The sequence below is a fragment of the Melopsittacus undulatus genome, chromosome 9 (assembly GCF_012275295.1).
Source record: "Melopsittacus undulatus isolate bMelUnd1 chromosome 9, bMelUnd1.mat.Z, whole genome shotgun sequence".
NCBI classification, from domain to species: domain Eukaryota; kingdom Metazoa; phylum Chordata; class Aves; order Psittaciformes; family Psittaculidae; genus Melopsittacus; species Melopsittacus undulatus.
Genome location: NC_047535.1, coordinates 12,792,695 through 12,819,258, shown reverse-complemented (window position 1 = coordinate 12,819,258; position 26,564 = coordinate 12,792,695). Strand labels below are relative to the sequence as shown.

General features: G+C 47.3%; 1 protein-coding gene across 2 annotated transcripts in view; it reads left to right on the top strand.

Annotated features, from left to right (window-relative positions):
- HCN4 (hyperpolarization activated cyclic nucleotide gated potassium channel 4) overlaps positions 1-26,564 on the top strand; it is a 98,378-nt gene that overhangs the window by 16,334 nt on the left and 55,480 nt on the right. For both annotated transcript variants that reach the window (XM_031045991.2, XM_034066247.1), the window contains exon 2: positions 11,373-11,796. In XM_031045991.2, coding sequence (XP_030901851.2) covers positions 11,373-11,796 — 424 coding nt within the window. The remainder of the gene's footprint in view (positions 1-11,372; positions 11,797-26,564) is intronic.

Here is a 26,564-nt window from a genome sequence, read left to right as displayed (position 1 = left end):
GGAAAAGAATCCCTTGTGAGCTACATACTGTTTCCGTAGGTGCAGTGATTAATTCAGCATCCAGTGTTAGGAGGGGATAGTAGATTCACGTGGATGCCTTAGGTAAGCACAGCCTTGGCACAGTATGTTTCTGCTGAGACCTAAAATAATCAGAGGTGGTTGGACCTTTTTTTCTCTTAACTGCTGCATTTTTAGCAGGTGATTTCATCTCTTGTCCAGGGTCTCAATACCTGGATCACAGAATCACAGAATGGGTTGGGACCTTAAAAATCATAGAATAGCATCCCTTGAGCACTGTCGGGGATGGGGCAGCCACAGCTTCTCTGGGCACCCTGTGCCAGTGCCTCAGCACCCTCACAGGCAAGAGCTTCTGCCTAAGAGCTCATCTCAGTCTCCCCCTTGGCAGGTTAAAGCTACTCCCCTTGGCCTGTCCCTACAGGCCCTTGTCCCAAGCCCCTCTTCAGGTTTCCTGCAGCCCCTTTAGGCACTGGAGCTGCTCTCAGGTCTCCCCTTCAGGAGCCTTCTCTTATCCAGGCTGCCCCAGCCCAGCTCTCTCAGCCTGGCTCCAGAGCAGAGCTGCTCCAGCCCTCGCAGCATCTCCATGGCCTCCTCTGGACTTGCTCCAACAGCTCCATGTCCCTCTTGTGCTGCTGCCCCAGAGCTGGATCAGGGCTGGGGGGGGGGGGGGGGGGTGGGTTCTCGGAGCACAGCAGAGGGGGCAAATCCCTTCCATGACCTGATGCTCTAGGGACACAGCCCAGCACATGCTTACCCATAAGATCCCAGCAATGTTAGGTTTGTTTGGGATTCACTGAATAACTCTCTGCAAACAAGAGTTTGATGTTAGCAGCAGGAGAGAGCTGGAGAGGAAAAAGAGATTCTGCTTTTGCAACTGAAACACACATAGCCACCACCTCATTACTGTGTTCCCTGTCTTACTCCCTTCCACCCCCATCTTAGAACAAGAGGCTTATGGCTGGCACTTTGTGCTGAAGCTGGTCTGAAACAGTGATGCCAGCATGCACATTTCCCACCAGGGCTGGAAGTGCTGATGTAAACCAGTGTTCTGCTGGTGATTCTTATAAAGTAATATTGGTCAGTGTCAGCTGAGGTTTGGAAATAGCATACAATATATACTTCAGCCATCCCACTCCATGGTCCACACACATTGCTTCTTTGGTGCTTCCTCAGCCTCCAACACGTGAAGCCATGCTTCTGAGAGTATGGACTTCACAGTATATCTTATTGAGTAAATTGCTTCATGTAGCTGAACAACAGCTGCATCAAGTTCAGGTTTGAGCCATCCTGAGGCACAGAAAGCTCTTTCTCTGTTCTTTGGTCTTTCATCATAAGGTGATAGGATGTAAATGGCCAACTACGCAGACAAATGGCATGCAGAGTTGTTTCTAAGGCAGCTTAAACCCACTGCTTAAACCTGCTGCAAGATGGTTGTCCTGGTGGTGCATGGTTCAAAGGTTGTGGTGAGTACCCCAAACCTGGATCTCTAGGAGCCCCTATGAGAGCCTGGATGTTGTTAAGAGACCTTCTGCTTCACCCCACTTTCTATGTGGGGAGGCTGGAGTTGTGATTCCTAATCAACACCAAGCTGTGGCACAGCAATACCTAGGAGGAACATTTTTAGCATCTCAGATGGCTAGAAGTCTTTTTGTCAGCCTGGTAGATGACTTTGCTATCTGCTGCATGCTTTTGTCAGCTCTCTGTGGGCTACTGTAGAGCATGAGGACATCAATTTGTCAATCCAAAGGAAAACAACCGCTAGCAGAAAGCACTGCTCCCCACTTTGTAAGCTGTGATTCTTACCTAGTTATGATTCATGTCATCTCTCTGCCTTAGTTTAGCGTTTAATTATAGTAAAATTGGGTTCCTTGTGGTGAGGCTGACATCCTAAACATGTATTATGTCGAGAGAGCCATGTCAGTACAAGCCAGTTGTGAATCCAGCCTGTCATCCTTGTAGCTTGTCAAGAAGATGAGTTGGTGGCGGATAGCTGTTCAATCAGTTGGTGTCATATGGGTGCAAATCAAACCCTTGGCCCAATATTGCTGCTTTTTGAGACAGTTTGGGACTCTCTAGTGCAGATTCACCTTCCCAACAGCCTGCCTGAAGCCTTGAATTTGACTCATGCTGCATGTTGGATAGGAGCCAGGGCCTGGACTTCATAATGTCACAGCTTATGCATGTCTTTAGGCTTTAGCCCTTCACATTCCATAACATATTCATGATGACTTGGAAGCTGCAGCCCTTATTGATCTAGCTGTTCACTACACAATGTATGGCATGTTTCCATGGCAATAGGTCCCCCAAAAGTGGCTTCCTCCCTTTCCTCAGTTTATTGGTCTTTTTCATTATTAAATAATCAGAGATAAATGCACACAGAGAAGGGTCAATGGCTGGATCAATGGGCAGCAAGCAAGAGGAACTTTTCCATATTCGTGCTAAGGATAGATTTCAGAACATCAAATAATGCAGAATTGTCAGGCCCTTAGCATGTTGGCCTCATACATAATGCATTCTGGGAGCTCTATGAAATCAATACATCTAACACCATGAAAACCTTTGGGATTCAGCATGGTGGAGAAGGAATCAAGATTTATGAGTGCAGTAGGGTGGGATACGAAAAGAGGTTTAAGCTCTATGACCTGGGCTTTCTGCCGTGAGGTCAGTTTAAGTGCTACAAATAGAAAATTGTGCTGAATTCTTTGATTCTAGGGGATGTGGTGTGCAGGTTCCTTCTGATGAAGTTTGATGAGGCAGCCATGCTAGTAATCCCAGACCACCAGCAACTGGTGTCATCTGTAACCTTCCCTCAACAGGGAGCCTGAAGTGGGCTGACATAAGCAGAAGTAGGGAGACGAGTTCTTGCAGACACGTTAGAGCTTCATGTGCCAGGGCTTGCTCTGACCTGGTTTCCTTCAAGGGGAAACAGGTTCTTACAAATCTCCCACAGAATCTGCACCATGTTGTCTTCCCAGAGTGTCTCCAGCCACTGCTGCAATGAATTTCCACTGCAGAGCAGTTTATATCTTTGATCACCTCAGTGATGCTGTGGGAACAGCAATGAATTACCTGGTTCAGTGTGTAAATGTTAGTTCTTTGGGCCTTCAGCAGCAGGGGGAATAAGCTTCCTTACAGTAGTACCCGCAAAAATCTTCATGCACTGGTAATAGCTGCATCCAGGCAAGTGAGAAAATATTGCTAATGATGCTTTTAGGTGGAAATGGGGTGAGTGCTCTATTGGCCTCTGTACTCCAAATATAGAGCCAGAACAAACGAAGTCTCTTGTGGCTGTCTCTGTTTCTGTGTGTGCATCCCTCAAAGTGAAATGAAACCGTGTTTATTTTTACCTTTCTGGGAAGACTGGCTTCTAAATATAGCTTTAGGATATGGTTTAATTTGTTGGGATGGTGTTTGCTGGCAGGAAGGCAGCAGGAGTTGAGGAGAGTGGTCAGTTGACTGCTCTGTGCAGAATCTACCATTACTGTTCTTGTGACACGTTTGTGTTTCATCATTACTGGAAATAGGGTGCAGAAGTATATTGTTTCTGTGAGTGTGTTTGCAGAACAAGACCTAGGTGTAAGTACATTTTCATTTGTCAAATGGCAGGTTGCACATAAACCTCTTGCAAATGCTTGCACAGTTTCTCTTAAGCACAATGCAGGTTTAGGTGGTAGACATTTACTTTGCAGATTAGATGTCCAGAACTGTAACATGTAAGACATGCAAGCTGGGCAGCAGTGCTGTGGCCTCCATGAACTTCCCTGCCATGCCTCAGACTGTAAAGAGAGGACACCTCACAGGGTTTGCTCAGTCTCCAGGAAGCTGAGCTTAGGGACAGCACTTGCTGTGCAGTTTGCATACAGCATTTGGAGGAACTTGAGTGGAAGATAGCAGTACCTGGTAATTAGGGTGCTGTTGTCCCAGCTAAGTCACTTGAATTTTATCAGCAGCTTCCCTATCTGAGGGAAAGTTGAACACACTCAGGAAAAGGGGTGTCAGCAGTTCCTGGGCATAAGAGTCCATTTTTTGTTACATGCTTGAACCATACTGCTCTTAATGTGGTTTTGCTTCATGACTGGTGCACTTCAGCACAAAGATAATGCAAAGTGCTTGGGTTTAGAGATAGAAAACCAGGAAATGTAATGAAGCTGTTCCAGCAAGGTCACAGAACACCAGGCCTATCTGCCTTGGCTAATGCACAAAGCCTGTTTTAAAACTGACCAGATGGAGGCAAATCTTTGCCTCTCCAAGAAGTCCAACAGTAGAGTGAATGTAGTGTAGGTACTATCAAAGAACTAGTAATTTAAGCTAACTTGTATTAATACAGTGCATCGTGGTTTCTAAGTTAAAGGGCATAATTCACAATGTACTCTGTTATAATCGGTTAAATGCATCAATGCCTCAAACGTGGTATTTGCAAATTGTCAACTATTATAGCTGGAATAAAAATACCACAAAGTAATGTGTACATTTATATTTTTACAATGTAAAAGAAAGGAAATCTCCCCTTTGCTGCTACTGATCATATTGTAGTGTTTAACATGACTGGAAACCTCTGCTGAAACTAGGCAACCCTATTTGCTGGATAGCAGTTCTAGCTCTGAGTGAGTTAATGAAGTCGTTAGTATCTCATAGGCCATCTATTTGTAATATGGGATGCTAATATTGTTTAATTACATCTCTTGGGATTTAATGAATGTATTTAAAAGGACATGGAACTGTTAAAACAAGTCCAGAGGAGGGCCACGAGGATGATAAGGGGACTGGAGTACCTCCCATATGAAGACAGGCTGAGAAAGTTGGGGCTGTTCAGCCTGGAGAAGAGAAGGCTGCGTGGGGACCTCATAGCAGCCTTCCAGTATTTAAAGGGGGCCTACAGGGATGCTGGGGAGGGACTCTTCATTAGGGACTGTGGTGATAGGACAAGGGGTAACGGGTTGAAACTTAAACAGCACGGGTTTAGATTGGATATAAGGAAGAAATTCTTTACTGTTAGGGTGGTGAGGTTGCCCAGAGAGGTTGTGAATGCTCCATCCCTGGCAGTGTTCAAGACCAGGCTGGATGAAGCCTTGGGTGATACGGTTTAGTGTGAGGTGTCCCTGCTCATGGCAGGGGGGTTGGAACTGGATGATCTTAAGGTCCTTTCCAACCCTAACTATTCTATGATTCTATGACATCACTTTGAAAAATGCAGGCTGCTGCACACTGGTTGATGATGTAGTATTAGATTTAAAAAGTGACCCTAAAGAAGCAATGAAAAGCTGCCAGGTTGTTTTGCTGGGCCTGCAAATGCCACAGTAAAATATTACATAAGCAATAGCTTCCTTAATATTCCGTTCACCCAAATCCATGTCATTATATTTTAAGGTAATAATATGAGCATTATCTGTTAAACTGGAAACATGGAATGCAGTGCTGCAGCTCCGAGGGGATTGGGTGAGCAGTTATGTGGAGTGGTGATAATCTAAGTCAAAGGCTAAATACAGACCTTGGGAAATATCACTTCTCAAGTGAAAATGTCACTTGAATTCAATCAAAATTTGGTAAAAGACAACATACGAGTTTTAAGAAATCTGGAAGTGCTCTGAGTGTGCACCTTCTGTACTCTGTGCTGTCCCTTGTGTAAGCACTTAGCATTCACCATGAGCTAATTGTCCTTTTGCTCCTGATGACATGGAAGTTAATCACATAGAATCCCAGACAGGTTTGGGTTGGAAAGGACCTTAAAGCTCATCCAGTTCCAACCCCTGCCACAGGCAGGGTCACCTTCCACTGGAGCAGCTTGCTCCAAGCCCCTGTGTCCAACCTGGCCTTGAACACTGCCAGGGATGGGGCAGCCACAGCTTCTCTGGGCACCCTGTGCCAGCGCCTCAGCACCCTCACAGGGAAGAGCTTTGGCCAAATGTCTAATGTAAATCTCTCCTCTGTCAGTGTATAACCATGCAAAATTGTGTCCTATCTTAGTAATTCACTGATACCTCTTACTCTCTGACAGCCAGCTGTGGTATCATGATGACTGCAGCATCTGAGATCAGCAGATGAATAGTTCAGACTACCAGCTGCATAGGGCTCCCAGTCCTGCCTCTTTGCTGTCATCATGACAGTTGGAACACCTTCTGTAGGTGCCGGTAACAGAGTGTAGTCCTTTACTGCTGTAAACCCTGGTGTTTCTCCACTGTTCATTTCCTATGTACTTGCAGAGCAAGAAGGAATGAGCCAAGCAGGGCTGAGTGAGCAGCAGCAGGGAGGTCTAGAGGAGGCTGGGACACAGCAGAGCTCTGCTCCTCAGGCTGTCATCACACATGGCTTATGATCAGTGCTCTCAGGGTTTATTCAGGGTGGCAGAAGATACATATTATTTGCATAGATTGGTCAGAAGGAATTAAAACTGTTTGTCTTCTTCTTTAGCTAGGGCCCCTCATCATTTCCCATTATGCAGCACATGGAATATTGCTGTAAGTCATTTGACTCTTTTTTTTTTGTGGATATTAATTTCAAAGAGGTTTTCAAGTGCACAGGTATTTGTGTAACTCCCTAAAAATAAATGAATTCTTCTCGCAAGTGAATTCTTGGCCCCAGTGGCTGGTTAAGTGTCCTTTAGTGTGTTTAGGAGCAGTGAATCACCATGTTCCTCCTATTATCTCTGTGCATAATGCAAAGTTTGTAACTCTCCAGTAGAAATACGCCTACTCCTCTCCGTGACAAGTAGTGCTTCCAAAGCCAGGGAAGGAGCTCTTCCTGCTGTTTCCTTCTCCTCTCCCTTTAGATAGCAGTGTGAATATCTGCTTTCTGGAGTAAACTTACCTCCCACTGTTGCTGCTCCAGCCACACTGACACCCATTTGCTCATGCTCTTTGCAAAGAAGGTTTCTATTTCTAGCCTAACTAGCAGTGCTGGGAATTGCAGCACAAGCTCTTTCCTGTCAGGATAGCTGCTGGTGAGCACAGCAGGGTCTGATTCAACGTTCAGTCCAGAGCGGGGGAAGGAGGAAAGGGCAGATTTTCATCAGCTTCTGAAAGGAATAACGTGCAATTCCTCCCCATGGAAAGCTGAGGATGGAGATGGCATTTGGGTCTCAGCAGGTGGCACTCTGTTTCTTGAGTCAGCACCGAGGCAGTGCTCCTGCCTGGGCCTGGGAGAGCCTTCGGTGTTGGTTTTAGCAAGATTCTCTCATTAAAGAGCTGCTCTTGCAAGGCTGAAAAGGTTGGCCATAGTGTCTGAGCACAGTTCCATCACTGGTGGGAATATCCTGATTCCTGCCATTTCCAGTTAGATGCAGTTTCATTTCTCCTCCCTCTCTGTGCATTTTCAGGCAGTGCCTCAGTTCAACCCAGAGTTGGCTGCCTTTCAGCACAAGCTGAAACCATCTAAAAGGCTCTGGTAATTTAAAGGTGAGGTTGCTCCAGTCTATTTTCTCTTGACAGTGCAAATACCACAGAGCAAGAACAGAACTTTAGGCCACAAATGTGCCCCATTGGGGCAGGTTTTGGGTGCAATAGTGACACTATGATGCTGTCCCAGCTAATCTCTGTAATTCCCTGTTTTCTCTTTGACTGGTCACAATCTTTCCTGAGCTCATGCACTGTAATGGGTTGCAGTGCATCACGGAAGAGTTTTGAAACATCAAGGTTTATTCTGTTAAAACCATGACATCCAAAAGCAGTATTCTGAGCCTGCTGTTCCATTGTGCACTAGACAGAAGGCAAAGATGATCTGACTTTCTGGTCAAAACCCACCTCCAGAAGTGTATGTGCTATTGAATCAACAGACTGACACCACCTCTGCTTAAAGAGCATAAAGTATGTTCTTAAATTGTCTTTGCCACACTGAATCTCAGATGTATTATGTTACAGCTAAATAATACATTAGGAATTAAAAGCTCGGCAGTAGCAGTGAATGTTGAAGGGTGATTTTCAGATCTAAAAAGCATGTGTAGAGTAGGATGTAGGATGAAAAACAAGTGTGTTTGAACAAGACATCTGGTTTCTGTAGTGCTGGCAGTTCCCTGTGCTGTGAGCTGTTCGGTCTCACTGAGTCAACTATAATCAAACAATACATTCATATTTATTAATTTTTCATGTAGACTTTTGAAAACGGGAAGAGATGAGAGAAGACAACAGGATATCAGAGGAGGACATCCAAGACAGTGTTAAAAACCTTTTTCAAGCCATACAAATAGCTTCAGGTCTGGTTAGACACAAAGAATACAATTCAGGTCCTCATCTTCACTTGGCCTCAGACTTCTGTGGAAAAGTCCCATTCAGCTTCTCTATCTGCAAGACAGGGATAATAGCTCTATCTGCCCCTCATGGGTGCTGCAGAGCCAAGTTCATCACTGTCAGCTCTGTGGAGTCCCTGGGTGAAAGGAATAGCAGAAATACAGAAAGCGTGGATTATTAATAGCTGGTGCTTGCCCTCACATACATCACATGCACCCTTAGTCATCCTGGCCAGTAATTTACGGGGAGTGAAAAGATGCTCCTCCATGTAAATACAAAATTACACATGGATCGTATTAGAACTCTGAAGTGTCGTGGTCACCCAGAGTCTATTCAGTCTAAATCCAGTGATGCCATCCTGAGCAAATTATGCTTCTTCTGTGAAACTTAAAATGTGCAGGAGCTGTGGGATCCCAATAGTCAAATTTGAACTTCTGGGCTGTGAATTTCCTGTGCTGGGGTTGGTGCACAGACCAAATTCTTGGGGGTTTTCAGCTTTTTCTGCCTCATTTGTAAAGTCCAAAGGTTCTCTCCTCCCTGGCACCTTGGATACCCTTTTATTAGCAGGGTTGCACCGATACTCAAGTTTACCTTTTGTGTTTTGTAAGTGATGCCTTTAAAGGTCAGAGCTGAGGGGAGCCTGTGACAATAATTTTGAGGCATTAGTACACCCTGGAGGAGAACTCTGCTTTAAGAAACGCAGGGGAATGAATTTTTGCACTTCATCTTTGCTTGCCCACATTACAAACCATGATGCTCTGCAGACAGATCAGCAGTAATAGCAGACTGGCACTGAGGAACACATGTGAAGTGAGTTTGAGGATCTTAGAATGAGAATAGCTGTAAGAAATGCCATAAATCAGGATGCAGGATAGCTGTCTGTGCTATGACTGTGCTGACTGCAGGAGTGGGGTAAAAGGAGGTGGTAGAGCCAGGCAGAAAGCATTTTACTGGGGTTGTGTGTATGGAAAACATATTCCTGAAGCTGTGGAGCCATCCTTAACCACTGCTGTCACTGTCACCACTTGTCACTGAGTATTGAAATCACCACCCAGTGTGAAAATAAGAGGCACAAGAATCCCAAGCTCTCTGAGGAAAGCCTCTCACTGTTCCATCCCTGCATGTCTGGCCATGTCTGCCTCATGCTATTAATTTGGAACTCAGGGAAAAAAACCTTTTCTTTGTGCATCTCTTTCTGTATCCTCTAAGGCAAATTAAAGATGGCTGGGAGGTTATTTGTTTTCAGTTCTAATACACACACTGCATCCCGACTTGCTGCTCTTGTGGGATTATTATGTAGATGAATTGACTAAATCATCATTGCAGCATCATCTCAAGCCATTCGTAAGGAAGACCACAACATGGATTTCTGCTGTATTAATGCGCAATACTGTGTGACACAGCCCAGCTCTTAAGAGATGGACAAATCTCATTTCTGGGTGTCTACCAGCACCAGCTGCAGCCTTATAGTAAGTGAAGGACTGGGTGCTGCCATGCCTGCAGGGGCATGGCATCTAGAGAGCAGGGCAGAGATAGATGATGGCATAAAACCTCAATAGTGGATTATAACTTTGGTTATACTGAAGTCAGTTCCCACCAGCCTCTACTGAATGTTCTGAGAACTGCTGATGTGGTGCTGGGTTGTGATCCATCTGTATCTGTGTAATACCTGGAATCTTAAATATGCTTTTAGGGGTTTTTAAACATATTCTACCCTTTTTGTTTTCCTGATGGGAGTTTAAGAAACAGGTGTAGTTGCCTCATTATAGAGATACTGTTCTGTAGCAGCACAGAGGCCCAGCTGAACAGCTCGTACCAAAGCTACATTTTGAGGATCTTGAAGGCAAATCTCTTCCTCCTGAAACACCTCGGTGATTTGGGCTATAACCTGTCAGACAGAGAAGCAGCACATGCATGTCCTTTAGCAAAACCAACAGTTTTTTACATTCTATCTCTGTAAATCCAGACTCATGCTCTTCACCACTGTTGGGAAGATTGATTTAAATGAAGACTCAATTCTCTCCCTCATGTTAACCTGCTCAGTGGCCTAGGAAGTTTGTCTTCTATGGTACTCAAGGGATCAGTAATAATACAAATATCATGCTGATAACCAAACCTGATAATCTTTTCTCTGTGCCCTTTGCTCATTTGCTGGGACAAGTGCAGCTTAATACAAGTTATTCATGATACCTCACAATACTATAGTAAGCCACCCTGTAGTCTACGACGTGGAGCTGATGAAATCTTGGCAGTGTGAAGCCACAACACGTTGGCATCTCTGTATGTGAAACATTTGGAGCACCACTGTGGTGGGCAGTGGCTCCTTCCTGAGACTCCTCAACAAACTGGGAGACCCAGGAAGGCTTTTACTCCTCACTCTGGATGAGCTGTTGCAACATTGCTGTATATTTTTTACACTGACACCTGGAGAAATCTTAACACTACCGACTTGTCACTGAAGGGAAGAGAAGCTTCTTTGAGACTGCTCCATGGAGCAGCTGTTAAATGTTGTAATTGCTTACTTTAGAAAAGATAGTTCCAGGCATGTGCCTCCAGGCTTTATTGATGATGTCTGTACAAACAGGGATCTGTAGAGTGTGGACTAACTCCTCAAGTCCAGGCTAAGCATAAGCTTGGCTCAGCACATAACTGAGCACTGCAGATCACAGCCCTGTCTTCAATTCCATCCTGATCCCAGTGCTGTCAGTGCTTGCTACTTCTAAAGAAAGATTAGACAGTAGCCTGAGGGTGTTAACCCCAAGTGGCTTTACTGATACATGAACTCTGAGGCCTTCCACATACTTGTGTTTTCTTTCCCTTTACCTAACAGTCATTGTCGTAACTGCAGGTATGTCAGTCTCTGCTTGGATGGCTCTGAAGTCCCAGCTGAAGTTTTCAAGTGGCCATGTTCATCCTTCTACTCAGCTCCTTTCTGAACCCTCTAAGCCAGAAGATGAGTGTTCTGTGATACCAAGTACGTCATTAGCAGCTTGTGTACTCTGAGTACAGACAGACTGGCAGAGCACAGGGAGTGATTGACAGTAGAGATGTATAAAACACATTAGTTCTGTTGACCTGGGATCCCTGATCTCCCACACTGTAGCTGATCTTCTATGTTTCTGTCTTGCTGTCCAGGTTTTATTGGGATTTGACCATGCTGCTCCTGATGGTAGGGAACCTGATCATCATCCCTGTGGGCATCACTTTCTTCAAGGATGAAAACACTACGCCGTGGATTGTCTTCAATGTGGTTTCGGACACGTTCTTCCTCATCGACCTTGTCCTCAACTTCCGAACTGGGATTGTGGTGGAGGACAACACAGAGATCATCCTAGACCCACAGAGGATCAAGATGAAGTACCTGAAGAGCTGGTTTGTGGTGGATTTTATCTCCTCCATCCCTGTGGACTATATCTTCCTGATAGTTGAAACCCGCATTGACTCGGAGGTGTACAAGACAGCCCGGGCGCTGCGCATCGTGCGCTTCACAAAGATCCTCAGCCTCCTGCGGCTGCTGCGGCTCTCCCGCCTCATCCGCTACATCCACCAGTGGGAGGAGGTGAGCAAAGCCTGTGGTGCAATGGCATCCTGCATCTTTTCTCTATTTATGCTGGTACAACACAGTAGTGCTTTCTTTGAATGCCCATTCTCCTTCTTTCTGCCAGTGTGAATGCTACCAAATTGTGTCTTGAGTCTGATGCTTTGCTTTTAGCAGGTTCCTTCAGCATATTGGTATTTAGTCACTTGATACTGTACTATCTGCTTCACCATCATAATATATATACTCTGTAGAGATGATGTATGGGCTGGGTGGACCCCCTGCCACAAGTATGGAGTTATAGAGCTGCCAGTGATTGGAGCAGTTAGCCAGACACCGGGTCCTGCCCTCCTGGAGCTCCAGAAGATCCAGAAACAGCTCAAAGGAAAGGTCTAGATAAAGCTGATTTGCAGAACCCGTGGCACCTCTTCTTTGACATGCTTATCTCTTAAATAAATGGCTCAGTGATGTATTTATAATCTTCTTGCTTTCTAAATTCTCTTACTCAGTGTTAAAGAGGAAAGAAGAGCAACCTGCTGACAAATAGGGTCTGTTTTAAAGACATAAAAGTCTGGTCAAAAGCAAGAGCTCTGTTCTGTTCCCAGGGGAGTTCCCATGTGAATGTTGAGCTGTTGGGCATAATTCAAGTGAAGCCACAACCTTACAAGTAGGTTGAAGATTAGTTAATTTCCTGTCTCTGTGCTCTTCAAAGCAGAGAGAAAGCTCTCAGCATCTTTCTCCACATGTTAGTAGCATATTTTCAAGACAAGGAAAGCTGGTCAAGGCAATTTCTTCTTCCTCCCCATACTTCCTCTTCTGTTTTGGAGCAGAGCCTGATGCAGAGCATGATCTAATGCAGAGTGTGCTCCTGGGAATGTAAAGGGAAAGCAGCCATGCAAATCATGACTAGATTGCACCGAGCTGTCAGAACACTAATTCGTGACAGACCTGGACCTCCTCCCAGCATCACTGACTCAGAGGGGGAGCACTGGTGCACACATCAGCTTTGTGGTGGTACGATTTGTGAATGCTTTACTTGCAGCAGAGCAAAATGCGTTGGTGAAGTTTGTGATGATGTTGTGCAAGGTGCTGTTTAGTGCAAGGTTCGTTTGCTTCATAGCACAGGCAGGCAGGAAGTGCAGAGATGGAGATAAATAAAGCAAAAGTGTCCTTCCTAGTGTGACTCAGTAAGTCAGAGTGAGCAGAGCAGTGAGGTGTCTCCAGGTCTGTTGTCCTGTCCCTTGGCTCTGTTGCTGCTCTGTCCTCTAATAGAAGAACACTCAGGAAAGGCAAGGTGGTGGCTTAGGCTGTTGTTAAAGTTGCTCCTTCATACAGATTTGCACATAGCCCCAGCCATGCAGAGCTCTCTACTTGCTTGTCTCTGCTTCTTGACTTCCTTTCCTGAAAACTTCATAGAATCATAGAATAGTTAGGGTTGGAAAGGACCTTAAGATCATCTAGTTCCAACCCCCCTGCCATGGGCAGGGACACCTCACACTAAACCATATTACCCAAGAGTATTTAAGTATATTTGCTGTTGATTATACTGGATTTACTCTAAACTGTAATGAAATGAAAGCAAACCAGAGCCCTTTCCCTGTCATCTCACCCACTTTTCTCTGAGCAGCCATTTCTAGTTTCAGTCTGGTGATACAGACCCTGGGGCATCTCACCCCTTTGCTGGCTGTGGTGGGTACCAGGGCAGCACAGCTAGGCGCTCCCTAGACCCCCCATGAAGAACTGAGTCCTGGAGTGATGCAGTGCTGCAAGCGGAAGGGACAGATGGTGCTGGATTGCAGTTCGAGACTGCAATGCAGAGTCTGTTATGCATTGCAGAGCCCAGCAGCCTGAGCACCATAGTCTTTCCTAAGCAGCAGTTTCCTGGAGAGAGTATGATCCTAGTAGGTTTTCCACCCTCTCAAACTGGGGAGGGAAGCAGAGAGAAGAGCTCATCCCTTGTTGGTGCAGTGCAGGCTACAAAGCAGCAAGGAGAGAGGGAAGAGAAGTGCTTCTTTATCTTTGTGTGGGAGTAAATGGTTGTGCTCCCTGGAACCACACTGACAGTTCTTTCTTCTTCTTACTCTGAAGTGCCTACTTACTCTGAAAGTTCCCATTAATCTTCCCTCACTGCACAGATCAGCAGTGGTGATCTGGAAGTGTTCATTCCTGTAGGACACAGCAGTGTTGGACTAGACTTACTCGGGGTGTACGCAGGGGGCAGGTTGCTGTGCAGGGTTAAAGGAGGACTGTTGGGTTGCTGGAGACTTTTGTTCTATTCTGTTCCCCCACACTACCCCACTCAGTGTCTTATCTGATAGGTAGTATCCTCTCTTAGGCTCTTTGCATGTGACCAGATAAGCTAACTAAGACTTCAGTAGGGCTCACTGGTCCACTGAAGAAGAGTCTGTATGTGAACAGGGCTCTGTGAGAGGCAGTCTGAGGCAGATGGAGTAGTCAGGGAGGGAGCGTGCTGCCTTGTGTCTGGATGCAGCATCACTGCTCGCATGTACTGAGCCTATGCAGTGACTTCTGATGGAGCAACCACTGCTGCCTTGCTTATGACTAGTGCTGAGACTCTGCGTCCTGCGTGAGGAGGAAGGGGGATCCAGTGTACACAGAGATGTTAGTCTACTTCATCTGCCTCCAAGATGAACATTCCATCTGTACATTAGTGTAGCTCTGAGTGAGTGAGCTCTGAGTGAGGGATAAGTGGTCCCTTCCTGAGTTCACAGTGAGTCTCTCCGTTTCTTCCCCTGCAATTGGCCATGCTCTGCATGAATTTATCACTCACCCTGCAGTGAGGAGAGAGCAGCTTCTCTAAGGCTGCAGTGCTGTAAAGCAGCCAGGCTCTCACCCGTTCCAGATCAGTGCTAGTCAGGAGCCTGTGGGCTTGAGACCCAGTGGTTTGAAGTGCCAGCACCACTGTGGCTCAGGAAAGCTGTGCTCTGACATCCTCCCCAGATCTGAACCAAGTGCTTTGGGGCCTGCAGCTGGACAAACAACCTGAAGGAAACAGAAGAACAAAGAAGCAAAACACTCTAATGTACCCGTGTTCACTGCGGTACGAAAATCAGCTAAATTCCAAATGTAGCAGTTTCATTTGCGTGATCCATTTTGCATGAGTGGTCCAATGCATGACTTCACCAGTAGGGCAGGATATAAATAGAGTCTTTCTGAAGTGTCTGCCATACCTACCCTGCAGTGGGAAGCTTGGTAGCAGTGGAGGGAGGCACACTGTACTGGCCAGAGCCTTGCCTCAGTAGCATATTCTGAACTTCAGTGTCCGGTAGTCAACAAGTCTATAGGCAGAGATCCAGGAGGGTCTGTGTGCAGGGCTGTACAGCCAGAGATAGAACAAACATAGAATCATGGAATCAGCCAGGTTGGAAAAGCCCTTTAAGCTCATCCAGTCCAACCCATCCCCAGCACTGCCTAGGCTACCACTAACCCATGGCACTGAGGCCTCGTCTCCATGCTGTGTGAACACTTGTAGGGATGGTGCCTGCAGCCCTGCCCTGGGCAGCCTGTTCCAATGCCTGAGCACCCTCTGGGGAAAGAATTGTTCCTCAGCTCCATCTAAACCTGCCCTGGTGCAGCTTGAGGCCATTTCCTCTTGTCCCATCCCTTGTTCCTTGGGAGCAGAGCCCAGCCCCTCCTGGCTCCATCCTCCTGTCAGGCAGCTGTAGGGAGTGATAAGGTCCCCCCTGAGGCTTCTCTTCTACAGACTAAACCTCCAGCTGTCCCCCATCACACTTGTGCTCCAGGCCCTACACCAGTTTCATACATGGGTTCTCCTGTCATGCCTTGTTCATTCCCACAGAAACTGTTGTCATCTTGGCCTTTGAACCACTCCAAGAGCATTTCAGGATGTCTGGGCTGCTCAGTGGTTCCTGACTGTGGGAACATGGAGGCACATTATCACCTCCACGTGAGTCAGGGAGCTGGACCTTCACACTGTTGTATCGGAGAAACTGCTGGGAGGAAGCAGACTCTAAATATTAACATCCTACAAACCCATCCCAAGGCGTGAGGGGTTATGATGGGAAGGGAAAGAACTAACTGGGTTTGATACATACCACAATGATAAGATTATCATAAGTAAGAGAATTTTTGCTGATTTTTGTCAGAAAAAAATACAGTTTTCAAATTTTACAGCTGGAACCTGAAGAAAAGGACAATTTGGTGATTTTCAAGTTATTACATCAATGAAAGCTTGAAAACTTTCTTGAATGCTGTCCTTCTCTTCCCTTGAATTTGCACATTACGTAGAAGCTTGAGATTGGAGAGAATGCATCTCGTCATGTCTGTTACTGGGCACATCTTCTGAAGGGTGACCTCACTTCCAGAAAGATTCAGAGAGATTCAGATCATTGATTCAAAGGCTAGAAGGGCCTTTGTGGAAGAACCAGGAGAGAGCTTCTGAGGCTGTGAGAATATGGCTCCCAATTGCTTTTCCTCGTGATGTGAACAATAATTCCTTTAGTTTCTTCTGAATTCACTTAGTTTCTTCTGACCTATTTGTAGCCTTCTTCAGGTTGCATATAAGGAAGAAATTCTGCCCTGTGAGGGTGCTGAGGTGCTGGCACAGGGTGCCCAGAGAAGCTGTGGCTGCCCCATCCCTGGCAGTTTTCAAGGCCAGGTTGGACACAGGGGTTTGGAGCAAGCTGCTCCAGTGGAAGGTGTCTCTGCCTGTGGCAGGGGGTTGGAACTGGATGATCTTAAGGTCCTGTGCAACCCAAACCATTCTATGGTTCTGTGATAACATGGCTTGTGGCTGGGGGATGTAATGTTAGGGCAAATCCATGGATCCTGAGAGGTAAGGAGCTGGGCAAAATCGTCATTCTGCAACAGCACAGTAAACTCCCACAGTAAGCTCCCATTGCATAGGCAGTTTCAAATAGCTTAGCAAAGTTTGTATTGCTATGATTTGCAATTCTGTCATGTTCAATTGCAAGGCAGACTCAGGGGAGTAACTCATAAAACCTCTGGCCACCCTGGAGTAAAAGCAGACTCAATAAACACTGTAATGTGGCAGGGAGGGGGAGAATGGGCTGGATTCCTTCCTATATTTGCATTACCTCATCTCTGAAAGCAGCATTTGTCTTTAATGTCATTAGAGGAGCTTATTACAACCATAATGCAAATTATAGCAATTTTCCCTCTTCCTGCACAAAGTGACCCAAAACTCCAGCATCTTTTCCTTTTCAGGAAACTCAGGCTGAGCTGAAATCAATGGCAAAACCCTCTTGTTGATGCATTAGAAGATTGTACCACATTGAACTGTTTCCACTGTACAGCACATCTTTATGGAAGTAGGACAGACCACAGATGGAAACAATGTTCTCTGCTTCTGTCCAGACACTGGATTTCCCCTCACTTGCTCACAGTCATTTAGTGATCCATCCCCTGCTCTGTGCCAAAAAACACCTAAAAAGTGGGGTTTCGTGGTGTTTATCTTTGCTGTAATGCAAATTAAGCTCCCACCTGGGAAATGAGAATAGTTTCAAAGAGAAAATGTCATAAAGAAGGGTTTATAATGCATTACAAGAAGCCAGGCAAATATTTGAATAGCTGCACAGCTACAGAGGTTGCCATGAAAAAGTAAAAAAGCCTTTTATTATTTTACAGTTACCTTCTGGCACTGCTTAATGTGTCTGCTGTCAACAGGATGCTATGACAGGGGAATAGATGGCTCGAGGGGTTGGGATTAGGGCATGGAGCCATTTGTCTCTAGGTCGGTAGTTCAGATCCAGGTTGTAGCGTCATTTGCTGTCGCATGGAAGGTTTTTCTTGCATATGTTCTAAGTAGCCAGGTACCTGTGTGACAAATTCATCACTGGGGCTGGCTCTGGTAAGCCCCAGGCTCCCTCTAGTAGCAACAGTGGGGTTAAATTCCCCCCACCCACCCGCTTCTGAAGTGAAGTCTGTACTGGCCAGGGTGTAAGGGTGTGTTAGTGCCCAGGTCTAGCTGTACCCAGCCCTGGTTCTGAGTCACAAGGGCCACCAGTCTGGGCTTTCCTGCTTAGATGGAATTATAGAGGTTTCAAAAGAGAGAAAGCTGATCTTCTAATGATCTCTAATCACTGTGATCGCTGGTTGCTGCTCCAGCCTTTCATTTTCCTCTTTGCTCAGACTCCTCCCAGCCTACTCCTTATGTGCCCCTTCACTGGGCACTGTGGTGAGTTTTCCTTTCTCCTGGGGAGCTCATGTCCCTGTATTTCTCTGCCAGCACCAGCTGCCTTCAGCTCAGAGCCCAGATTTTGCCAGCTGCCTGTCATTCTTCTTCAGGCCATTGTTTGTGGAGGGGGTTTCTGGCAGGCTTTATCAGTGCTGTTGTGTTGCAATAACAGAGGGTCCTCAGAGAGGTGCTGGAGTGGTTTCTAAGGTTTAGTGCCATTTAAGGCTGCACGCTCTATGGATGGGGCATGCTCCAGCTGTGGCCAGGTGGGGGCCTTCAGCACACTGACACAGCCTGCTGTGTTCAGTCATAGAGGTGATGTATGAGGTGGTGTGATACCAGGTATGTTTGTAACAGAAAGAGGGGGCTTCACAACCCTGTGCTCTGACTGCAAAGCTTAAGGAAAGCTCTAAATCACTGAAAAATCTGGTGAGCTCAGGAAGCAGCAAAGGCAGTGCCTGGGTCCCTGAATCTGTAGGAGCACAGATTCACAGTTCAGTAGAGCTCTGCCCCATAGAAAAAGCCCAGTGAATGCCAACCTGCAAGGGCTGAACTCTCTCTGGAGCTGGAACTGAGCTCCTCCCATTGTATATGTAGGCTGTCTACTCTGCAGAGCCTTGTGTCAGTATATGTCAATATAGCACATGCATGGTATATATGTGATGTGTATATATATAGTGCTGATGTCAGCAAGACAGCTGATGCAGCTCCTAAAGCCATTCAGGAGATTCTTGTTGCCATTTGGGTTGCTGATCCACTGCCAAGTCTGTTTTTGCCTTTTGGGAGTATGGGAATCATATGCTGCCAAACTCACCATGTTCTTAAAGTCAGTGTGCTTTACCATTAGCCTTGGCAAATGGTGGTAAATACATTACTCCTCTGGTTGAAGGTTCTTCCAGGAAGGCACTATTGATTGTGTTTGTAGCAAGTGAAAAGCTTTAATGAGGTAGCCGAGGAGAACAGCATTTCCTCACCTCACTTTTTGTATTTAGCAAGACAGGGTTGGAAAAGAGAGTGCCAAATCTCTAAGTTGTGTGAATAAAGCAGGAGCTTGGCCCAAAATAGGACCATGGAAAAAAGACAATCAAGTTGGTTAATGGGGGAGGGAGAAAAGGGGAGTTTGGAACGTAAGGAGGAGCCTGTCAATGTGGAGCTGTTTTTCACCAAGAGAGGTTGAAGTCAGTTACTTCATCTCCTCACAGAGCATCCTCATGTGCTCCAAGCCAGTCCCTGGGCAGGTGGGACCTGAGGCTGCTCCTGCTGAAGTGGGACTGAAGGAAAGCAAATCCCTGCTGGCAGGAAGGTAAAATACCCCACTCACTGGCATCAAGGGGTTAGATCCTGGAAAATCTCTCAAGAGCTCTTTAGGTATGTGTGTGGTTTCTTCTTTGTCTGGTTTGCTTTGCTTGCCTCCCCCCTCGAAGCTGTGGGCACTCTGAGACACCACTGACACCAGAGGAATCCAGGGTAGTTTTATTCCTGTAGGTGGATAGGGCTGGTGGGAGAGAACAGGCGATTGCAGTACACCTCACTGACCACAGACACAACAGCCCTTGGCAAGTGCTGTTGTGTTGTGGAGCTCAAGGCAGAGCAGAAGCCTGAATCCCTCTCCCAGACAAGGGTCGCTGGGCTGGAATGAGCCCTCAGGCTCCAGCACCACCCCTACATAATGCTGTGAGTTGAAGAACTCAAATGCCTTGCCATGCAAATAAGGTAGCCAAAGGCAAGCTCTTGCCTTTCAAAGGCGCTGTGCACTCAAGCAGGGGGACAGGGCAACATCAGCCATGCAGAAGGGTCAGGACCCTTCCTGCCTTTGGGGCTGCACCAGGGTTGGGTGGACTGGAAGTGGCTGCCCCTGGCAACTCTTGCTGAGGAATGGAGGAACACAAACCTGAGGCCAGGCTTTGGCTCTGAGTGAATCTCACTTCCACTCCAGAGGAGAAGTTGCCATCCCTAGTGCAAGACTCTCAGCAGCACATTTGTGTGGGGAACCCGAGCCAGAAACCCCCAGCCCTGAGAATGTGTTTGGTTTTTACCCTCTTTTTCTCTTGCCAGAAACATGGTAATGCAATGCAGGCAGCTCTACTTTCCCTACTAGTTCGAGGTGAAAGGAAGAAGAAGTCTTTGTTGAGAAGGACAGGCTTCACTCCTGAGCACGGCACAGAGAGTGCAAAGGCTTAATGGGCAGGAGCCTTATTGATGAAGTTATTTTCTGAGCACCGCTGTGAAAAGAGCTGGTTCGAAGACAGTTTCAGGACATGCAATTATCCAGTTTGCCAGCTTAATGCATCCAACTTAACCTCATTTTTCTGAAGCAGAAATCGATGCAGTAACTCTTTCGGAGCTGAGAGATGACATTTCATTCTTGCTTCTCTCATAAGGATGCAGATTTTTAAGCTTCCTCTTCTGCTTTAACTCCCCCAGTTTTGATAAACAGGAATACTCCAAGGGCTAGAGGAAAGGGTGAGACAGTTTCCACATTCCCAGAGTCACAGCAGAATGGCAAATGTTTCTGAAACCTCTTTGCAGTTCATGGCAAAATTTTCCTTATTGCGTTCTTGGAAAAGGACTTGGAAATACCTCTGTGATTTCAGGATGAGAACCTTCTATTCACTTTGTTCAAGCACCACAGAAGAATTCTGAAGTGTTGGCAGTGCTGATCTTCACCCCCGGTTTTCCTTCCAAGGAACTCATGTCCCCTGTTCATCTCTTCCAGCGTCTGTCACCTTCTCTACTCCCACATGGCCAGGGATATTTTGGTAACTATTCCTCCCTTTCCTCAGTCCTGCAGAGCTGCAGCTGCCAGAGCTGTGAGCTCGGTGATGCCTGTCCAGAAGTTCCTCAACAAGAATGTTCCATAAAATGGGAAAAAGATGGGAATTGCCCTGCTTTTCACTCACACACCTCCTCTCCTACCCCTGGCACTTCCAAGGCTCCGTGACTCAGCGGTGCTCAGCTGGGTGCACTGCAGCATCTGAGGGACAGTGGTGGCAGCCGGCCACTTGCTGAGCAGTGCTGAGCTGGGTCAGCTGCAGAGCAGCCTGGACCATGCAGCACTCTCAGTCCTCCCCTCAGTGGTTCTCTACATGATCTGGTCAGTCAGGGGCAGAGTGCAGTGGGTGTATTGTGCACAGACAGAGGGAAAGGGGAAGGAAGGGAGGTGGTGGACTTGGGCTTTTTAACCTAAGAGAAAACTCTTTTCCCTGAGAATGCAAAATGGCAGTGGTGGCCCTTGGCAGAGCTATGTAGCAGGCAGTTCCCTGCTGACCTGCTGGTGGATCTCTCTTTGCCATTTCCTCATCCAGTATTTATGAGGGAGAAGCCAGAAATCAGAGAGGGTCTGATCATTCTGCCTTTTGTGACAGCTGAAGAAAGAGAGATGTGATCTGAAAACAGAAACACTACAAGTATTCTGCTGGTTCCTTGTAGGCTTAGGATGAGCCACATGCCTGTAGTCCTGTAATGTTCCTTCCCATAAAATGAAGATGATAATGTAGTCACCTCAGAGATCTTAAACAACTGCAGTTCATTCACAATTCTGAGGTGCTGTTAGGGCTGGGATGTACTCAACACAGACCCTGAGCATCCCACTGAGATAGGGTAGAAACATGCGCTTCTGGGCTAAGTAACCTATGGCCGGTACTGCCCCAGGGCTGGGGAACACTGGTCCTGCTCCTCCCTGGAAACAGCCCTGTGTGGGACATACGTATCTTTATCTTAGCACACACTTCTGTCTCATGTAGCTTTTCATTATTTTGTGATGTATCCTCTCCCTTTACCTGTTGACTTGGGCTCATCAAAGTGGATGAGCATAGAAGAGGATGTTATCATCATGTGGTTTACTCTGTTAGTCTGAGGGTTAGAAGAGAAGGAGAAATTTGGGGAGTGTTTCTCAGATTCATCAGCCAGGATGGATCATGAAAGGATGATGGTTTATGCAGTGTGTAAGTGGATTTAGTGTAGAGGGGTAGTGGTGTGAGGGAAATCTTGTGGTGAGTCAGCTGTGGGCCAGGAGCAGAACATGCCTTGAAGATAGAGAAGTGACTTGGTGCAGTGCTGGTGGAGGAGAGGGCAGCAACCACTCCCCACACCCATGCCCAGTGCAGAGATGTGCTCAGAGCTGAACCTCAGGGTGCAGCAGGGGCTGCCCTCATGTGGTTCACTTCAGATGCTCTCACCTGGGGAGGGTGAGTGTGAGAGCCTGTCCCTGTGCTGGCAGTGACAAGCAGTCAGACAAGCAGCAGCAGCACTTCCTTGTAAACACTGGCAGGAAACTGTGAGGATAATGTCCCTTGCAGCAGCTGACAGGCCTGCTCTTCCCCAGGTCCCTGGAGGGGGTGGGAGCAGTTAACAAAAGCTGTGGTTGTTGGGTTTTTTCTTTTCATTTATATATATTTATTTTTCAGCCAGCAAACTGCTGGGTGTTAATTCCTCTTGATTCGCTGTGGCTCAGTGCAGCCCAGTTTGGAAAGGCTGTCCCTCAAATAGGGTTTATTTAGAGTCCTTCCTACTATGCATCACCCAAAAATCCGCTAATTCTCCTGTACCAGTGTGTCTGGCTTTTCTGGTGCTATAAAGAATTAAGCTGAAGTTGGGTAGTTTCTAGATGAACTTGGTGCAGCCAAAGTCCAGAAACTTCTGTCAGTAATCCCCAATTAAAGGTACTGAAGAGATAAAGGAGTTTCAGTCATCCTCTCATCCCCAACACCCAAAACCAGTCCTTTCTACTGGACCCAGCTGATTTCTCCGAGTAGCAGGGTAAGCCCAGGAGAGATGTGACGTGCCAGTGTGACCGTGTCACTGACAAAGGTCCTCCCTTTCAGTGCTAGAAGGATGCAGCATTCCCCTAAATTCACCACACGTACAAATCTTCCCTGAAAACTGGGAGTGGTGGTCAGGGAACTGTGCCTCTGTACACTGGCAAGTTGTTACAGCACATCACGGAAGCTGGAAAAACTTGGGAGCAGCCCTTGGCAAAGCCTTACCATGGCACTTAACATGGCCCTTATGTGCCACATGGAGATGTAAAGAGACCGTCTAGAGCAAGCCTGGCCAGCTCCACACTTCCCAGGGGCTCGCTGGCAATACCCTCAGCAGCTGGAGGGGGATGTTCTGCTGGTGGGTTTGTGTGTGTTGTAATGGGATGAGCTTTGGGTATCGCATGGGCTCAGTGCTTCCTCACTCTCCCTGTATCTCCATCCATGCCTTGTGCTAGAGCATCTGTGGGAGATGCAAAATGGCTAATGAGTCATGGGGAGCTTGTGCCATGTCACCTTCCTCTCTATTTCCATAGTACTCTTCCATGCAAAGGAAGGATAAAAAGGGCTGACATTTGCATACAGGTGGAGAGAGGAAAATAACACGTGATTCAGGTTGGTTGTGCCTTCTGCAGGCTTTTTCCCCTGCCCACAGACCTGGCCCATGGGCAAGTCTTGCTCCTCTGCACTCAGCCCTTCTTCAAAGGTCTGTTCCCTGCCAGGATGCAGACATCCTTCCAGCTGCCTTTTCCAGCTGATAAATCACCTCAAGCTGTAGAAAAGAGGAAGGGCATTTGAAAACTTTTCCCTTTAGTTCTCTTCCCTCCAGATGTGAAAGATATGTTTGTATTTTGTCTTCAGCATAAGGCAGACCTGGTCCAACTCAAATGTGAAGGAAATACGGAAGGCTGGCAGGGCCAGGGGAAAGCAGAATGAAGAGGGTTTTTGTGAAATGAGGCAGTAGAAATGTGCTTCAACCCACAGAGAATAAGCAGACCAGAGAGAGGGGAGCTGGGTTTTGCTGTTGTCTGGGGGAAGAGATGGCTTCTTCAGCATGGAAAGCAGGAGATCTCTCTCATGCACCTGCTGTGAAGGAGAGGGGTCAGCACATAGCAGTGGGCAGATTGCAGCTGCCTTAAACACTGCATCCTATGGGTGCATGTGGGGAGAGGGCAGCTACGCTTCAGAGGAACTTGAGGAATCTCTCTGGAGCTTCCCTCATGACCCTTGGGAATAGTGTTGCTGGAGATGAGATAGAAGCACACAATGATGATGCTTCTCACATATACATTTTTGCCCTTCTTGCCCTCTTCAAGGTCATTTTAGCAGCTAGCTGGGAAGGAAGAACACAGCCCACTTTAAGAAGATGGAAAAACCCCTCCAGTTTCCATCCTGGCTGGCTGTGAGTGTTGGGAATGCAGATGATGGGGTCTGGAGCCAGGGTGGAACATGTTCCTCTGGCCTTTACCCTCTTCTTCCTCCCCCTTCCTGAGACACAACATGCTGCAAGCTCCTACAGGAAATGGTGCCTTTAAAAGGAACCTTATCACAAAGCACTCTCCCCTTATCTGCAGCCTTCAGATGTGGATGTGCTGCAGAGTGCTGACTGGGGACCTGCAGCAGCTGGCAGCAGCCTTCCACGTGCTGCTGAGTAGAGGAGGCTGCCTGGGCCACCCTCCCAGCCTGCCTGAAGCAGTGCATCCACTGAAGTAGCCATGCATGGTCAGGGGACCGCATCCTTCCCATCTCCTCCGAAAGAGTCACCAGCATTGCAGAGCAATCCATATGGATCTCTGCTGGCTGTGCTCTAGGCTGGGTATACACAGCCCCATGGAGGGGGTACCTTCCATGCTGCAGCAGGGTCATAGCCTCACTGAATACCCAATGGGCTTAGTAAGAATTGCATTTCTGTGAAGCCTTGTACTGCTCCATCCTCCTTGCTCTTTGTATTCAAGTAAACCTACTGCTGTGGGCTGCAAGTGCAGTGTGGCAAACTCCAGAAGGGGAAAGCTTGGAATGCTCTGCCATTTACTTGCCTGGTAAATGTTACCCAGACAGAGTTATTGCTGGCTGCTTTCAGCCTTTCCTTCCTAGCTCTCTAGTCTCTAGCCAGCAGCAGCAGCAGGCGGAGGAGAAGCAGCCTCAAAGCCCAGCATTTGACCCTGATCAGCTAATGGGGTGAGGGAGGGGAGAAGAGCCAGGGCTACAATCAGTTGTCTGAGTGAGGAAGAGCCTGTTTTGATTAGCTAGCAATTTTTCTGGTCATTTGGAGGAAAAGTTATCTGTGTGGGTTCCCTCCTTCCTAGGGGAGCTGAGAACTGAGGGACAGCACCTCAAAACTTCCTGCAGTGCTTTGGGAGTGGGGAGAAAATATTCTGTAGTGATATCTTTCAAACAGAAGAGGGGGGAGAGGGTATTTCCAAGCTAAAGGGGATGGAGCATTTTCTCAGTGTGAGGGCTGGGCATCAGCACCTGCACAGTAGCTTCTTGCTCCCATCACTTGTTCGCAGATCATCCAGAGCTTCCCTGGCCTGACGGCTAATAACCAGCTTCTTGCCTCCGAGGTTGGCAGCTCCACACACAGTGAGTTGCTTTATGGAGCCAGGAAGGTGGGAAGGTTGCATCGATGTGCCAGCTTAATTGACTGCTGGCACAGAAAAGGGGATGTGCTGATGGATGGGAGGCAGCTGCCAAACCCAGATGCCAGCACTGGCATCACAGCCGCAGCAGGAGAAAGGACCAGGAGCAAGGCCGGGTGGTGATGGGGAAACAAGCCTGTGGCATAACTGTGTGAGGGGTTAGTGCAGAACTCAGTGTTGGAAGCCTCAGAATGTGGCAGGCCAGGTGGCTGGGAGGCTTGACTGCAAGGGCAGTGCTCCGAGTCCTCATCCGGAGCTTCCTGGGAGCAGGACAGCAAGCTGTGTGCTTTCTGCTTACTGCTGGCAAGCCTCAAAGCCAGGTGCTAAAGGCACAGCTCCCCATGGCTGGAATTGAAGGAGAGCAATGTCAGCCAGTTCACAGGCTGAGCAGGGAGAGATCCGTTTTGTTCCTGAAGCGATGGCAGCTGGAGGTCATCTGTGGTTATCAGTTATAGCGGAGGCATCCCTTCATCTTGAGCCCATGTGTGTGTTTGTGTGTGTGTATGGGGCTGACAGCTTGGCACAGCCTGGCTGGTCTGCTGGAGGGTGATGGGACATGCTGGCCAGACGCCTGTCACTGTGCCTGGCCATGGCTGTCACTGCTGGGCTTCCCCTTCTGGCTTTTGTGGTGATAAGGATTTGCCAGGTCACCTTGGGTCTAAGCAAAGAGGTGTTGGGTTGGGCAGATCCTGCTGCAGTCCTAGCTACTCATGGAAGCCTCCTGTTCTCCAGATCAGCCCTGGTTTTGATGCCCTAAATGCTATTGCTTTCTGCCTTTCTCTTAGCAAGGTAATGCTGCTGAGAGAGTCTTGCAATGAGTATTTTTCCTTGGTGTTCAGTTTTAGGTTTCTCTAATCGCATCCAAAAACATTCTACACATGTCCCTCACCTCATCCCCAATGATCCGCACCACATTCCTCCTCATGTCCCTCCTGACATCCAGCAGATGATCAGAACTCATCCTGAAAGAGAGAGTTGCCAAATTCTTTCTCATTAGTCTTGTCAAAATGGCTTGCATCACCCATGATATTTAGGCTACAGATGGGAGATGGGATCTGCAATGAAATCCTGATGTTCAGATCGTCTCTTGTCTCTGTGGCTTAGATTCAAATACCAATCATTTGCTAAAGATGTGGACACCAGGCTAATCTAGACACTGAGTTGCCTGGGGTTTTGGGGAGATCCAACCTGAACCCAGCAGATGTTCTTGGAAGT